General features: G+C 56.5%; 1 protein-coding gene across 1 annotated transcript; it reads right to left on the reverse strand.

Moving 5' to 3' along the window:
• Positions 1 to 320: 320 nt before the first annotated feature.
• Positions 321 to 7746, reverse strand: CCDC116 (coiled-coil domain containing 116). Its single transcript, XM_007490397.3, has 4 exons — positions 6647 to 7746; positions 4775 to 5362; positions 3344 to 4606; positions 321 to 1546 (listed from the first exon to the last, which is right to left on the reverse strand). Exons 1-4 carry the CDS (start codon positions 7469 to 7471, stop codon positions 590 to 592), a joined length of 3633 nt encoding a protein of 1210 aa, XP_007490459.2. The 5' UTR covers positions 7472 to 7746; the 3' UTR covers positions 321 to 589.
• Positions 7747 to 11227: the final 3481 nt, after the last annotated feature.

Here is an 11227-nt window from a genome sequence, read left to right on the forward strand (position 1 = left end):
TTCAGAGCTAGTCCACCTGCAGAGACCTGGGGCCTAGGGTGGGGGTGGGGGGACCAAGATCTGGAACTCTGGAACCCAGCTAGTCCAGAGGAGGCGCCTGAGGCAGAGCTAGGATTCAACCCTAGTAGAGACAGGTTATGTCCCCAGAGCCTAGCACATAGTAGGAGCTTAATCAGTGTTTGCACCTTGATCACCCCCCCCCTCCTACCCCCCAGTTCAGGGGCCTTTTAAAAGAAAAAGGACCTGTGTCCTGAACCCTGAATTCTGTGCCTGCTGACCCTCTGTCCAAGCAGAGGCAGTGAGAAGCAAGGGAGCAGCAGAGTAACCTAAAATAACTTCCATTTATTAGGTACATAGGGATGAGGTAGGGACAGTGCTAGAAGGAAAGAAGGGAGGGAGGAAGGAAGGAAGGAAGGAAGGAAGGAAGGAAGGAAGGAAGGAAGGAAGGAAGGAAGGAAGGAAGGAAGGAAGGAAGGAAGGAAGGAAGGAAGGAAGGAAGAAAGGAAGGAAGGAAGGAAGGAAGGAAGGAGGGAAGGAAGGAAGGAAGGAAGGAGGGAAGGAGGGAAGGCCATTCTGCCGGCAGGGACCTCTAGGCATCTTCAGTATCTTCAGAGATGTTCTCAGGTTCATCCTGATAGTCTCCATTGTCTCCATTTTCTAATTCTGTGAATGCAAAATGCTCAAAGTCTCTCCTCTCCTCCTCCTCCTCCCCCTCCCTCTCCTGAGTCACCTCCTCCTCCTCATAGAAGTACTCTTCCTCCTCTTCCTCCTCTTCCTCCTCGTCCTCCTCGTCCTCCTCATGGTACTCCTCTTCCTCCTCCTCCTCCTCCTCATCATCAACATCTTCATAATATTCTTCCTCTTCCTCATAGGCTTCCTCCTCTCCCACCGTGCCAAAAAAGTCCCTATAAGGGCTCAAGTTGTGGGAGCTCTCTTTGGAATAATCCAGAGAAGCTTTGGACTCCTGGCTCCCGGAAGCGGGAACGCCGGACGACATACTTATGGTGGGGATGGAAGGCCCTTGCGACCCCTCTGCCGCGAGGGAGGGCCTAGGTTTGGCTGTTGTCCTGGGCACAGACCAAGCCGTGTGTGGCTTCAAGGACTTGGTGGAAACTTGGCGAGTGGAGGGGCGGCTGGAGGATGATGATGAGGAAGCGGTGGCGGTTGGGCCACTTATTTTCTTGGCGAAGGGTGCAAAGAGAGCTGCCTGCTCGGCCTTCTCCAGCTTGTCCAGCATGCAGGGCCAGTTGATCTTGGTGCTGAGGCTGATCCTTGGGGCCGCACCCTGGATATCCTTGTAGCCAAGGAAGAGGTCCATGAGGGTACCAGCAACGGAGAAGGACATGAAGCCGAGCCTCTTGGCCAGGCTCTTCTCGTAGTTGTACTTGTAGAGGAGGAGTTTGATGGCCTGGTCCATGAGGAACTGAATCATATACTCCTTCTTTGGGTTGAGGAGTGAGAAGTAGGACATGAGCGATTTGTGGGACTTGGTGGAGATCTCAGAGGGCAGCTTCATGAGGGTCTTGCTCAACCTGTGGTACCTGGCCTAGGCAGCAGCCCAGGGGGGGAAAGGAGATCTGTTATACCAGGAGCACTCCCCGACTCCAGGCTGGCCACCATCAGCCAGGTACAAATCCCATCCATCACTCTTATCACAGCCCACTGCTGGGATCCTTCTTCACACCCGCACATCACTCCATGGAGAGAGCCGTCAAGTTCTTGGCACACTGCCCGCTGCTAGAAAAATGCCCATTCTCTTCCCATCTGCCATACCTCCCTCGACACACTCAGCACTCCTAGGGACACCATTCCTGCCACATTCTGGCCACATCGGTCACCCCAAAGGGTGCCACACCTGCCATCTCTCATCCTCTTCCCTCAATTCAGGGGGCCACATCTTAGGAAGAGGACCCACAAACAGGGCCACGTGAGGACCAGTTGAAGTAACCAGATAGTTATCGATGGCTCCAAGCATACAGAGGATGGGCCATACCTGGTCTATTTGGGCCCAAAGGGCAGAACCACCGATTTAGGGTCCAGCGTGACCCAGGCTGCCTCCAAGCACCCTCCCCTCAGGCATTGAGAGGATCACAGGAGATCCCCCTAGATCACACCTAGCAGGCAATTCCCAAGTCCCTCTAGAGCTGGAGAAGCCCTCTTCAGGGGGCTGGGAGGTTTGGGGGGCCCACCATGGCACTCCTGGCTGCCCAGACCCATCTCTGCTAGCACGAACACACCCATTAGTCACATGATCATTCTTGCTGTGCTCAGCAGAACGCCCACACCCAGGGCACTGCCCAAAGGGCAGCCACTTGGGTGTGCTGGGCTGTGGGGTGTGTGTGAAGAGGGCAAGAATAGGCAGACCTGGGCTCTCGTTTGTGCCCTTTGGGGAGGAGCAGTCCTTGATGTTCTTGGGAGGGCACTTTGCTGAGGGGTCCTGCCTTCACCCCCTCTCACCCCAGGGGAACTTTCTAGAGGTGGGACAGCCCCCCAGCAGCCTCTCCTAAGCCACCCTCAGTTCCAAAGTCCACCTGAAAGTTGGGGCTAATAAAGGGAGCTGTCCACTGCTTGAACAGCTGCCTTATGCTTCATCACCCAGAAGCCCCCAGTGCTTTGGCTCCAAGCCAACTTGGGTGGGAACAAGTCCCAGACCTCAGCAGCACCTGGAGCCTGTAATGGAAATCCTGAAAAGGCTAACATTAAGAGGCAACCAGGGGGCTCGGTGGATAGAGTGCTAGGCCTGGAGACTGGAGGTCCTGGGTTCAAATGTGGCCTCAATGCTTTGTGGCTGTGTGACCCTGGGCAAGTCACTTAACCCCAATCGCGGCCCTTGGGCCTTGGAACTGACACTTGGTATCAATTCTAAGGCCGAAGGAAGGCAAGGGTTTATTTCTGGAAAAGCTTGAAGGTTAAAAAAGTTTTGTTTTGATTTTTTGAAGTGTGATTTAAAAGAATGAAAACCTTTATTTGGTGTTTGTGAACTGTCCGGCCCTGGTCTCCCGCTCCCCTGCCTCCCCCTTCGAGGCAGGTGGAGGGATGCCCAGTTCCCCTTGGGGGAGTCCTGAGGGGGGAAGGAAGGGTGGGACGCAGGAGAGAGTGGGCTAGGGCTCCTCCCCTCAGCAGCCTGGGCTAAAGTCAGAGGTGGGCCGGGAGCTGGGAGTGTCCTTAGTGACCCAAGAGGTTCTCCCTCCCGTCTTCTCGGGAGAAGTCAGGTGGAGCAGCCCTGAAGGCCACTGGGGGGGCGGGGCAGGGGGCTGCTGGGGGAGGGGCAGGGGCCCCCTCCCCCTCCCCCAGCCCCGGCTCCCACCCCTCCAGCCTCCTAGACGTAGCCAGTGGGCGATACCTGTCTCATACTTTCGGAGTCCTTCCTGACCCTGGCTTTGATCTGAGACAGGGACTTGACCTCCTGGGCCTGGGCCTTGGCCTCGGCCAAGGCCTTGGCTTCGGCCTGCACCTTCTCCCTCCGCCGGCGCAGAGACAGACTGGTGGTGCCCAGAGGCAGGGCCAAGGCCGTCATTAGGTTCCGATGGTCTTTGGCCTTGGTGAGCGGGCCTTTGGACGCCTTGCCCTCGCTGGGCTCCTCGGGGAGGTACCACACGGCCTTGTGGGAGATGTGCTCCCACACCTTGTTGGAGGGCTCTTCCTCCTCGGCCTCCTCTTCCTCTTCCTCCTCCTCTTCCTCCTCCTCGGGTCCCACCTCCTCCATCTCCATAAACTTCTGCGACCTCTGTTCCGTCTCCTCCAGCAGCGCCGGGAAGAGGGGGACCCCGTCTTGGCGCCGGGCGTTTCGCAGCTTCAGCACGGCCTGGGTCACCACCTCCTGCAGCACCGGGAAGAGCTGGTGCTCGGCCAGGAAGTCCAGGGTGTGGAAGGGCTCCTTGGTGGAGGTGTAGGGAGGCAGCTCGGAGCCTGTGGCGCAAGAGGAGGACGTCACCGAGGAGGAGCTCAGGGAGCCCAGCAGCAGATCCAGCACTTCCTTCTCGAACTGCTGCTTGATGACGGACAGCTCCCGCTCCATGGGGCACGGCTTGGCCTCTTCCGGGGCGGGGCACGGCTTGGCCTCTTCTGGGGCGGGGCACGGCTTGGCCTTCTCCTCGGGGGCAGGGGGGCAGGCGGGTGGCGCTGGGGCGTACTTCGGGGTGCAGGGCCTCTTGGGGTACTCCATTTCTGTCTGCGAGGCCTTGTCCACCCCGCAGGGGATTACCTGGGCGCTGGGAATGGAACACGGGCTGGGCAGCCGGACTGGGCTGGGCGAGTGGCAGGGGCTGGGCACCTGGGTGGCTTTGGCCACCTCGGTCGGGGCGGGCTTGCAGGGCGGGCTGGGCCTGCAGGGCGGCGGACTGGGCCTGCACGAAGGCGGGCTGGGCCTGCACGGGGAGCTGGCCCTGTCCTGCGAGCTGGGGCCCTTGGCCCTGCCCGCCTGCTCCAGAACGGCCAGGATTTCTGTCAGGCTGGGCATCTGGGCAGTCTTTCTCGGAGGAGCCTCCAGGAGCTTGGCCAGCCAGGCCAGCCTCTGCTCCTTGGACCAGACCAGGTCGAGCGGGTCCACGGACTTCTTCCAGAGGAAGACGTCCTCTCTGTGAGAAGACAGCGGGTGTTTGGCTCTCTGTGAGGGAAGAGATGGACAAAGGTGAGGGCCGATGGGCTCAGCCTCCTCCTCCCAGGCTGTCCCTCCCTCCAGAGCAGCAGCAACCGCAGGGCCCCAGGGAGACTGGCCCAGGCTAGCTTCCTCCCAAAGTCCCCTCGCTCTGGGGCCTCTGCCGGCCCGCCGTACCTTCCCAAGGAGATGGCCTAAGTCTCTTTCCAGGCGAAGTTTCTCGCGGATGGGGGGGAGGTGGGAGGCGTGACCTCGGTGATCAAAGCAGGGGACCTTCCGCCTCAGCCAGGGGGGATTCAGGAAGATCCCTCCGCCAAGGCCACCGCAGGTACAGCGGCCCCCGTAGCCTCTGCCGTCGTCTCTGTGGTAGTAGTGGTTGGACTCGGAGCTGGAGCTGGATGGGTAGTTGTTGGGGAAGCCAGGGTAAAAGTGGTGGCGGCCCCTCCGGAGCCTTCGGGCCTCTTCCATCTCCCCTCTTCTCTCCGACCTCCGGCTGGTCTCCTTCTCCACCTCTATCAAGGGCAGGCCGGCCTCAGTGCGGAGGCGGGTCATCTTCCTGGAGGCTTCATCCACCACCAGCTGCAGGCTATCTAGCACAGGGCCCGTGGCCAGAAAGTCCAGGAATTCCGAGAAGGGTTCAGCCTTGGGGGGCTTCTTGTGGCCATGGGACCGAGGAGGGATGGGAAAGCTGAACGGATAGGGCGGCCGCAGCGCCTCCTTCATCTTGGACGTGTCAACGTTCACAGCCTTCTTGTGTACCTGAAACTAAAATAAAGGAGGGCTGCTATTCCCAGGGCCGCGGAGGGAGAAGCCTCCAGGGCCCGCTGGGTGGGCTTCAGTCCCGAAACTCCCCAAGAAAGAAGACGCTGACCGCTATCATTTGCTGAAGTGTCTCCCTGAACCCACTAAGGGCCAGACACTGCAAACAAGGACAAAAACCAAGCAGGCCCACCCTCAAGTAGCTTATGTCCTACTGATTCCAGAAGGACAGTTACTAGGTGGAAGGAAAGAGGGACAGAGGGAGGGAGGGAAGGAAGAAAGGATAGAAGGGAGAGAGGAGGGAAGGAAGGAAGAAAAGAAGGGAAGAGGGAGGGAAAGAAGGAGGGAGGGAGGAAGAAAGGAAAGAGGGAGGGAATGAAGAAGGGAGAGAGGGGATGAAGGAAAGAGGGAGGCAAGGAAGTAGGGAGGGAGGGAAGGAAGGAAAGAAGAAGGAAGGAATTCTAGTGATTGTCATCACAGTAGCTCCTGGGGTTTTCCCGCCCCCCTACAGCCTCCCCCCGCCCCTCATGGCATTTCTCACTCGGGACTTTATGTCCACGACTTATTTGACCAATAGATTGGAATCTGCCTAAGGGCAGGGACTATTTGATGGCGAGTTATGTCGTTGTACCTCCAGGACCTCGGACAGCACCTGACTTTTTTTTTTTTTAATACCAACCGGGCAACTACTAACCCGGAGCCAGAGCCCTCGATCTGGGCAGCTGACAGTGTGAGGGGCCTCCTAGAGTCGGGTGCTCAGAGACCCAGCGACACCTGTCCAGGGTCATCCAGCACAGGTGTCTGAGGTAAGACTGGAAGCCAGGCCTCACCTTTCCTTCTCTGCTTGCCACTTTAATTGGGCTGTCTTGGGGTGGGAAGATACTGCTGGTGGCCAGGGCTCAGACTTCCTAGGTCCGCCCAAGAAGTCTGGCGGCCTGTTGGGAAGGGAGCGCTTTGACGTGAAGTCGGGGGAATTCCCTTGGAGGGAGGAAAGAGGAGAGGACGAGAATGGAGAGCGAGACCTGGGGCCGAGGCCTGGGCGGAAATGATGCCCCCCCTCATGCAGGAGTGGGGTCCTGGACCCGAGGCCCAATGAAGGCCCCGGTGCGGTGGGCCACGTGGGCCTAAAGGAGCGATGAAGGGAGCCCCTTGGGGTGAATTCCCGCGAGAGGGGAGCAAAGTGAAGAAGCAGGGATTCCTGGGAGGGGGCTGAGAGGCGAGGTCCGGGGGTGCCAGGGCTTCCGAGTGTGCGTGAGCTGGGGGCTGTTTCCCAGGGAGAGCTCCTCTTACCCGAATGGGGCCCTGGGTGCCTTCGTCGTCGGCCAAGTAGCCCGAATGGTGGCGGTGACTGCCCGAGGTCCTGGAGTAGACGGGCCCCAGGGCCTCGTGGCTGCGGGCCTCCCGGGCTTCCAGGATCTGGGCAGAATAGCTGGTCCTGGGGCCCCGAAGGTTGCGGGAGGCCTGGGTACCGGTGCTCTTGGAGATCCGGGGTATGGAGGTCTGGGAGATCGGGTGGGAGCCGTGGACTACGGAGGCCTGGGAGCCCTGCTGGGAGCTCTGCTGAGAGGCCTGGCGGGAGACCTGGCGGGAGACCTGGCGGGAGACCTGGCGGGAGACCTGGCGGGAGGCCCGCTGAGAGGTCTGCCGGGAGGCCTGAAGGCTGGAGGTCTGGGAGACGTGCCGGGAACCCGGGGTCACGATGCTGCTGTCGGAGGCCTGCTGGACGGAGCCCCGGGAGATTTGGGCGACGGAAGTCTGGGAGGGCCCTGCGCTTAACAGGGGAGAGTTTGGGTCTGTGGATTCCTGGTTCTCGAGGCCTTCGGAGGACCGAAAGTAACTGGGGGCAAAGCTTAGTGACTGCTGCATATCGCTGCTCCGCGGGCGGGCGGTGGGGAGGCCTTGGAACTGCCTCTCGAGGTCCCGGGCGGTCCGGTAGTCGGAAAGGTCTCGGGAATTTCGCAGGAGTTCGGAGCCGCGAAACGAGCGGAGCGCAAAGACGGGCGGGGGCCCGGGCGCCTGCTCCTCCTCGGAGCTCAAGGACGGCTGAGTAGTGCTGGAGCCCTGCGAGTGGTGCGATCGGGGGTCGTCTTGGCTCGAGTTCGGCTCTCGCTCCATCTCGACGGCGCCCTTCTGACCCCAGCTCGGGCTCAGGTTCCTGCTGACACAACGCGTCCGCGCTCGGCTACAGCAGCTCTGCGGAGGGCCGAGGCTCGCTGCCCGCTCGTCCTAGTCGCTGCCCGGCGTCTGGCGCAGCCAGAGAGGCTCTGGGGCCGTTGCTAGCCAGGGAGCTCCGGCTGCGGCTCGCTCGAACATTCCACCTTCGGTGTGCAGCACAATGCTGCGGCTCATTTGCATACCGCCGCCCGATTGGCTTGGGGGCGTTCGGAAGAGCGTCCCATTGGTCTCCCCACAATGGGGGCGGGGTCATTGTGGCGAGAGGCCGAACCTGAGGAGAAAGGAAGGCCCTCGGCCTTGGTCCTCCCCCAGCAGGCGCTCCGGCGCCTGTCGCTCCCGTCAGTGTCTCGGCTCCCCGGCATCGACACGAGTGTTCTCTGTGGCGGAGGGGCTGCGAGAAGGTTTGCCAGAGAGCGGCTCAGAGCTGGGGCAGAATGTCATTTCGAGCGCTGCCCTCAGTGGCGAAGCAAGCAAGGCGCCCAGCCCTGCCCACCCGAGCGCCGGGGGGAGCGAGAGAGAGGGCACAGGGCCCGCGTCTCTTCTCACTTAGAGAAAGCGCACACAGAGAGCACTGCTTCCCGGGGCTCCGTCAGAGAGCGCCCAATCCGCCGCAGCCTGAAGCCTGGCCAAGGTCAGAGCGGAGAGCCCGTGCGGCGCACCCGCGCCTCTGCCGAGGAGATCTGACTGACTGAGAAAGATCGCCAGCTGGATGAAGGAAAGGATGGGCGGACAGTGAAAACGGGCGGGCTGGCTGGCTGGAGCGAGCAGCGACGTGCCGGAAAGATGGAGGAAATGAGGCGTACTCAAGGGGATCACCCACTGTCTGGAGAGATGCTTAGGCCAGAGAGAGGATGAATGAATGACTCTGAATGGGGGAAATGGACAGAGGAAAGGATAGTTGGATGGATGGGTGAATGGAGAGCTTCAGGACTGGATGAACAGATCTGGGGATTATTAGATGAAAGAAATAATGTAGGCATGGATGAATGGATCCATAGGTAAGTGCATGAGTGACTGAAGGAATTGATGCCTGGATGGATGAGTAGGTGAAAAAATGGCGGGCAATTGGATGACAAATGAGTATATCGTTTGGGTGAATGGATGACTGAATCACTGGATGGATGAAAGAAAAAAGGCTGTATGGACCAATGAGTGAACAAGAAGATAGAGGGAAGGAAATGGATAGATGAAAAGAAAAGATGGATGGGCATATGAAGGGATTGATGAGTGAACAGATGAATCATGGAATTATTGTTATATTGAGTAGCCAATGGATGGATAGGGGAAAGGAGGGGGAGTTTGCTGAATAAGTGGATAATTGGGATTATGTGGATGATGGATGGGAAAATGGGAGGATGGTTAATGCATCAATGAATGAATAGGTAGATAAAGAATGTGTAGCTGTGTGGAGGACTGGATGAACAAGTAGCTAGAGGCAGAAATAGATAGGTCACTGGACTATGAATCAGGAAGACCCAAATGCAGATCCTCTCTCAGGTCCTTTCTAACTGTGTGATATGGCTCAAATCTCTTAATCTCCCTGAGCCTCAGTTTTCCTTATCTGTAAGAGGGAATGATAACACGCACCTCACATGATTATTGTAAGTGACCAGCAGTTAGCATCAACATAAGCAGGGAGTCCTTGTGACCTGAGGAGGGAAGCTGGGACTTGAAAACAAGGGGCAAAATAAAAGATGCATAGAGTAAAGACACACACACAGAATTCAGAAACAGCCCAGGCAAACTGCTTCTTTGCAGCAACTGCTCAAGGTGTATATTTAAATGTAAATGGACCAATGAGAGCTCAGTGGATGACCCATGTTTTCACCCAGGAGTACAAGGCCTTCCAAGGGTTTACACAACGGTTTTGTGGGAAAGGAAGTTGATTCTGAAAGTTGTTGATTGAATTGTACTTATTCAGGGATCTTCCAGGACATAGTCTGAATCGGAGGAATGCTTTTCTGCTAACCCAGAGAAGGGTGGAAACTCTTGTCGGTTTTCAAATTTTTCAGCCTACCAGACTCCATTTTCTCCATAGGAAGCCGAAGAGAATGTGACATCGACCACAGGTCAAGAGAACTTCAGTTCCCTCGCCAGATAATTTCATCCCCAAGCCACTTTTTCTGATAGAAGGAGCCAGCATAAATCAGTCTTGTGAGTTATCAAATATAGAGCCAGAACAAGAAAATTGCCTTTGCAACTATATCTTGCTAGCACTGACCCTGAACCCTTGTTCATTGGAATCAGTTTTGACCTTATAGTCATAACTCTCAGGGTTCGTTATGTCTGATTCTTCCTCTCACCCCCTTTTATTCAAGATATCCCTGGGGTAGAACAGCTGGGCAGCTCAGTGGATCAAGAGTTGGGCCCAGCCACTTCCGGGTAAGCATGGCTGCAGAGTAGATGCAGCTTGCTTCCTCTCCTCAGAACCAACAACACAGACGACCGCAAAAGACCCTCCCAAAATAAAAAACAACCATCCTCATGAGAAAGGAAATACCCCACAACAAGGCGAAGCTCTGAAGGTAGGTGGGATTCCGGCACCTCCACAATATAAGGGAAGTAAAAGCTGACCCACCCTCCCCTCCCCGACCAAACAGCTGGAGCCAGAGTTAAAGTCAGCACTGGACAGAATCAACAAGTGAGGGAGGGGCACCCCAGGGCTGAACAACGGGCAGCCCCAGATCTGGGGACCTGAATAAGATGAGGTCCTTCTCCTGAGAGTACTAACACCCAAAACCCCGGCTGGCTGGCAAGGGGAGCACAGATCTCGGGTGCCCAGAACTAGCATGCTGTAATCACCGAGTGCGTGAAGGGATCCCCTGATGTGAGCAAGGGGCACCTACAGGTCTTGGGAGTTAGCTAAGACCACCAAAGACTTTCACCTGAGAGCACTAACTCCCAAAACACTGGTAGGCAGGGGAGGGCAGTCCTTGGGCCTCCCCAGGAAGACAGCACAGCTGCAGAGAACCAAGAATTAGCCCGAGACTAAAGCCTTGACCATTAGACCCTTATACTGAGAGCAAGTGCTACTCATTCAGATTTCTGACTGGAAAAGGGAGGGAGGAGGAAAAAACAAACAAAACAAAGAGATGGCAAACTGTACCCAAGAACCCCAATACCCGAACACCAAGAAAAGCAAGAAGAAGGGGGTGACTTTGGATACATTTTATGGAGGGAAAACACAAAAAAAACAGAAGAAATAGCAGAAGAGGAAGAGCAAACAAATGCTCCAAAACCTTCCAAAAGAAATGGAAATTGTCCACAAGCTCTTGAAGAATTTAAATTGGAAGTTATCAAAAAGATGGAAGCCTTCTGGCAGGAAAAAATGGGAAATAATGCAAAAGGAACTCAGCAATCAGAATCACGAAAAAATGCAACTACAGAAACAGTTTGAAGCCTCAAATAGCAGGATACACCAAACTGAAAAGGAAAGCCAGGCTTAAAAGGTCAGAATCAGGCAACTGGAAGACAATGATCTTGCAAAAGAGCAAGAATTAATCATGCAAAGCCAAAAGACTAAGAAATTAGAAGATAACCTAAAATATCTCACTGACAAGGTGACAGACCTGGAAAATAGAGGAAGGAGAGACAATCTGAGAATAATTGGCCTACCAGAAAAGCCAGAAAAAACTAGTAATCTCGACCTCATAATACAAGATATCATCAAAGAAAACTGCCCAGAGATTCTAGAAC

This window comes from Monodelphis domestica, chromosome 3 (genome assembly GCF_027887165.1).
Source record: "Monodelphis domestica isolate mMonDom1 chromosome 3, mMonDom1.pri, whole genome shotgun sequence".
NCBI lineage: Eukaryota > Metazoa > Chordata > Mammalia > Didelphimorphia > Didelphidae > Monodelphis > Monodelphis domestica.

Bases quoted from the DNA above. Each gene is read 5' to 3' on its own strand.
- CCDC116 (XM_007490397.3), bottom strand. From the start codon at position 7,471: ATGGAGCGAGAGCCGAACTCGAGCCAAGACGACCCCCGATCGCACCAC. The intron at 4,607-4,774 runs GTACGGCGGGCC...CTTCCCTCACAG, and splicing joins TAGGCCATCTCCTTGGGAAG to AGAGCCAAACACCCGCTGTC. The intron at 1,547-3,343 runs GTATCGCCCACT...GCTGCTGCCTAG, and splicing joins ACTCCGAAAGTATGAGACAG to GCCAGGTACCACAGGTTGAG.